General features: G+C 38.1%; 1 protein-coding gene and 1 non-coding gene across 2 annotated transcripts; one reads left to right on the forward strand and one right to left on the reverse strand.

Annotated features, from left to right (window-relative positions):
• Nucleotides 1–784: 784 nt before the first annotated feature.
• On the reverse strand, nucleotides 785–891 carry LOC145110290 (small nucleolar RNA R71). The gene has a single exon (XR_013709674.1). It is a non-coding gene; the product is annotated as a small nucleolar RNA R71 (small nucleolar RNA).
• Nucleotides 892–2,067: 1,176 nt separating this feature from the next.
• On the forward strand, nucleotides 2,068–2,550 carry LOC145106494 (uncharacterized). Its single transcript, XM_079043458.1, has one exon. It carries the CDS (start codon nucleotides 2,068–2,070, stop codon nucleotides 2,548–2,550), a length of 483 nt encoding a protein of 160 aa, XP_078899584.1.
• Nucleotides 2,551–5,516: the final 2,966 nt, after the last annotated feature.

A 5,516-nucleotide genomic window follows, 5' to 3' on the forward strand; every position in this document is an offset into this window, starting at 1 on the left:
GTACACGACGTGGGTGCAGTTAGGAAAGTATTTTTTTAGTATTTTTATTTTTTAGTTTTTGTTCAGATTTATGTTTTTATTTTTTTTTATTTTGCAGTAGTTCATGACCAGAGGTTCCAACAAACCTTTGGTAGCACCGCTTGAAGATCCAGAGTCGGCCCTCCATAAAAAGACGAATAAAAACGTGAAAGAAGACCAACCACCAAAGAACTCACCATTTAAAGACCTTAAATCAGTTTTTGGGAAGAAGAAAGGTAAGAACGTGGGTGAGTCTAGTAGTCAAAGGAAAGAAGATAGCAAATTAGAAAGCTTTGAACAAAATCCAAATAAAAAAGTAACCGAATACGGTACAGAACCCGAGTTTGAAGAAAGCGATTCCGAGGACGAGCTAAAGAACGAGATGCCAGACATTGCTGATATGTCCATGGGGGCATCCAAGAAGTGGATAAGAGAGGATGTTGGTCCTGGTTTAGTACAACCTACAATTCCTGCCACTGCAACATTTGAGCTAATGGGACACATTCTTACTGCACTTAAGGATGTACCATTTTCTAGGAAGGATCATGAGGATGATTACAAGCATTTAGATGAGGTCAATGACATTGCGGATTATTTCAATGTCCCGAATGTTCCAAGAGAAACTGTATTGTTAAGGATGCTTCCCGTTACTTTTAATGGAGCTGCAAGAGGCTGATTGAAAGCACTTCCACATGGTGCAATTACTACTTGGGCACATATGCGAGAGCAATTTTTGGAACAATTCTGCCCACCTTCAAAAATAGCTAAACTCAAGAAGTCAACAGCCAACTTTGAGCAACAACCAGGTGAATCACTTTATGAGGCATGGGAGCGATATAAAGGGTTATTAAGAAATTGCCCTCAAAATGACCTTAACATACAACAATAAGTGTCTATATTCTATGATGGGGGTGAATGTCATGACAAGGCAACTCCTTGATTCTCAAGGACCACTTACGAAGAAAAATCTGGGTGAAGTAAAGGAGTTGGTTAAAGAGTTCTCAAAGCATTCTCATGAATACCGTAATCCAAGACATGATGGAACTAAATGAATTGGGAGAGGAAATTCTGAAGACATGGCTGCTGTACTAGTTATGCTTGACACCATGGATAGATGAATGACCAAGATGGACCAATCAATTCATGCTATTAGAGTTGGTTGTGAAAGGTGTAATGGTCCACACTTAACAAAATATTGCCACTTGGAAGAACATGGAAATAAAAAGGTGCAAGTTTGCTACTCAAGTGGGGACAACTATAATGAAAATTGGAGGAAACCAAAAAGGTAGTGGTTATCATATGATGAATACAAGAAGCAGAAGGAAGAGAAGTATATGCAAATTGACCGAGGCTTCTAACAAAAAGAGCAACCACCTCCCGAGAAAAAAGTTGATCTTACATCTATGTTACATAGATTTATGGAGGCTTCCGAGAAAAGGCATGATGAAATGGATGCAGTGATAAGGGAACATCAGAATATCATGAAGGAACAGCAAGCCTTGCTAAGAAATCACCAAGCATCGATCCAAAATATTGAAGTCCAACTAGATCAACTAACTACTATAGTACAAGATAAATTATCTCCAAAAATCCTCGAGAAAAAAGCCTCAAGCACATGTCATGGTAATAGAAACCGAAGAGGATACCATTTAGGAGTTCCTTGAAGCACTACAAGTCGATCCATCTCAGTCTAAATCAAAGCCAAAGAAGTCCAAACTCGAAGAAAATAAACTTGCTGAAACACTGAATCCACGACGTGGAGAACCCATTTCCATGATGTGGGATAAGCCTGATCAGAAAAATTTGGATAATGTTCCTACTTAGCGTCCTCCTTTACTGTTTCCTTCCCGAGCTAAAATTCATCCACTGGAACATGAGCATTTGAAGTTTATGCAACAAGTAAAGGGTATTCCAATAAATACCCCTTTCATTGATTCGTTATCTAAATTTCCCGAGCATGCCAAGTTTTTGCAAGATTTAATAAATACTCGCCAGCAATTAGAAAGGAATTTCCGGGTAGTTCTAAGTGAGCATAGTTCTAAAGTGATAATGGGAGAGTTACCAAAGAAGATGAGAGATCCTGGATGCGTCACTCTTCCATGTGAATTTGGGAATAATTTGAAGAATTATGCTTTAGCTGATTTTGGGGCTAGCATAAACCTAATGCCTTACTCATTCTATCAAAAGCTTAATATTCCAAGGTTGAAGGCTACAAGAATGACAATTCACATGGCCAATCGTTCAGTGATATATCATAGAGGCATCGTAGAAGATATTTTAGTGAAAGTTGGAAAATTCATTTTTCCGATTGACTTTGTCATAATGGACATGAATGAAGACAACAATGTTCCAATTATCTTTGGTCGCCCTCTACTCAATACTGCTAGTGCCTTATTTGATATTCGCGAATGCAAGCTTACCTTGAGAGTGGGAGATGATGAAGCTACTTTTGGAGTAGAAGATGGTTTCAAGGGAGTGATGTTCAAGATGAAGTTTTCAATGTCGATGAAGAGAATGAACTTGAGGAATTAGAAAAGCTTATGGAAGAAGAGATTTCACAAGTCAACCGCACCAAACAGAGAGCATCTGTTCCTATGGTCTTTGAAGTTATTGCTTATAAAACTCCAACATATTGGCTGAGTGAAGATAGTGAAGAATTGGTGTCTAGTGATGAAGAGGATGTTACTTCTAATTTAAGGAGTTCAATTGGGAAAAAAAGGATGGTGACCGTGGAGCTCAAAAATGAAGAAGTTAAACATGTGGAAAGTATGGGAATTAAAAAGGAAGCTCGAAGAAGGAGATGTAAAGGGTAAAAACGAAAATTCCAAAAAGGGGTATCTTAGACAAGTCCAAGCATATAAATGGAAATGGAAGGAGCAAAAGGTGCAAATGGTGGTGGATACTCCGACAAATTCAACGTGAGGTGGCATGGAGTCCGACTCAAAACTCCAACGAAAAGAAGCGCTTCTCAGGAGGCAACCCAAGCATGGTTTGAATTTCTTTTCGTTTTTTTGCACTTAGTTTAATTTTGCATTTTAGTTGAGTGTTAGGATAATTAATCATCTAATTGTTTTAATTATTAAAGAAATTGGTGAACATCATGTGTGGGGTTCAAAAAAATTTAAGTGGTAAATAAATTAAGGCTTTTATATTAAAAATGGAAATTTCAAAATTAAATTCTCAATTCTGTGTCGTGGGATAAAAGCCCATGTCGTACATATATAATACAACCCGATCAGTCTAGGCCCAACACAGAAGCCCACGATGTGGAAATAAAACGTACGACGTGGACTTTAAAAAAACACGGGTGGGGGACCAGTTTATAATTAACAGTTTGACCATTCCTTATTTGTTTACTACGCACACGGATGAAGAAGCTCAAACCCACACTTGATTTTCTGCCACTTTCTACCATTTTCTTCCAAATTTCTTGCATGCTTTCTCTTCAAACGTCATTTGGTAAGTGATACATCCATTAATCTTCTACTTTTATTTACATTTATGCATTTGGTGGTTAGGGTTTCTTTAGAGATGAAATACCCAAAAATTGAAGCCATTAGTTTGTTAATTTTGAATGCATGTGTGACATAAGGCCGTAGATTAATGAAATAAACAAACCCCAAGTGAGATATGTGGTTGATTTTGGCCACGAATGGTCTGTTCTAGAATCACGTCTTGGACCAGGTCCACGACGTGGAGATGAAACCCACGATGTGGAAACTGGGTGATCCGTTTCCTGTTTTGCGTTATAATTTCATATCTTGGTTGTTTTGGTTTGTTTCATTTTTGATTGGTTATTTCAGGAAAAATGGGTCCTCGAAGAGCAGTTCCTCAACCACAATACCCTATTGATGTGGCGAGTATTCACCCGTTATACCGGTTTCCACAAAATATTCCCCGTGCAATGTTGAATAATTATGAAAATCGTTTAGCATGGTTATATAACCGTGAGTTTGCAGTTGCTCCCACTATGGATTGGGTGTTGTTACGCGGGGTTGGTATGACACCTTGAATCCTAATTTTATTAGTATAACCGTGAGTTGGCAGTTGCTCCCCCGATGTTTTTTTGTGAGATTTCGTTAATGCTTGCGTGATTTATGAGTAGAAAGGCGACTTACTCTAGACCCGGTAGTCCCATCACAGGTGGACATCTAGTTACCCAACTAGCTCGGTCTTATGGCACCTTGAATCCTAATTTTATTGGGAATCTCATGCGCTTTAAGGATAGCGACTTAACTATCCATCTTTTGGGTGTCATGTGAGTTGTAGTGAATGTTGGTGGAGTTTATGTGATACCGCCAGGGACACCCACAACCGCCACGTCAACCATTTGAGGGCGATATACCGACCGACCCGTTTCAAAGCTGGGTTGGTTTGTATTTAGACAATCTCCGTGGAGGTGTTAACTACAACACCCAAATGATCGATGCTTTATCTATACATTTGAACATGGAGCGACCTCCCACGATGCGACCTCATTGCCCGTATATTCCAACATGGGTAGAGCTATGGACACAACAAGGAGATGGGGCAAGGACTAGTGGAGCTCGAGACAATGAAGATTATTACTAGTTTTTCTTTTTATTTGAAGTTGTTTTCATTTGTTTTTGGAACTTGTTTTTTTATCCTTTTATTTGTTTGGAACTTGTAACCGAATGATGGATGATTATTTCCTTCTCTTTTCTATAACTTGTTTTTTTGCAGAATTCGTGAGTTTTCGTGAACAAGAAGTTAAGAGTTAGAGATAGAAGTTTTCGAGAGAAGTTGTGTCATTAAGAGTTATGAGTCGAGAACCATAATCTTAGATAAGTGTGGGGTAACCGAGAGAGAAGCGAGTTAGAAAAAAATCACGTTATATACAGTTCAGAAGGGTCTTAATATGTTAAGACACAAGTCCACATTACACTTATTTAAAAAAGAAAAACTTTCTGTGATGCCCAGTTTCCACGACATGGACACCACATACACGTCGTGGATTGAGTTCAATACGCGATTTCAGAAAATGTGATTATTTGAAGCCACGTCGTGTAATTCACCACCACGATATGGAATGCAAAAGTTCCATTTTTCTTCTATTCTACACCATTCCATGTGGCGTATACTTTCCCACATTGGTCTAGTGTGTTTTGAAGCTTTTCTGCATTACATTTGTTTAAGATTGAAGTCTGGATTTCAAATTTTTTCGGTACATTTACATGTCTCGTTTCTTGAAATTCCAAGTTTCGTATTTGAAGAAGTCCAAGTTCAAGATGTTCAAGTTACTCACACGTGAAGAAGTCGATCTCGCCACTACTACCTCAGGGGAGTCTGTTCCTTTTTCTCCCTTTTCTTGCTTTTAATTTTTTTTTATGTATACAATGAGGGCATTGTATGTAATAAGAGTGGGGTAGGGGGCTGAAAAAGTAACTTGCTAGACAATTATAGAAATTACAAAATTTTGAAAATTTTAAAAATAGATTTGAAATAATAATCTAAAAAATTGAATCTAGTGATAGTTT

Source organism: Lactuca virosa, chromosome 4 (genome assembly GCF_052849685.1).
Source record: "Lactuca virosa cultivar CGN04683 chromosome 4, Lactuca_virosa_CGN04683_v6, whole genome shotgun sequence".
Taxonomy (NCBI): domain Eukaryota; kingdom Viridiplantae; phylum Streptophyta; class Magnoliopsida; order Asterales; family Asteraceae; genus Lactuca; species Lactuca virosa.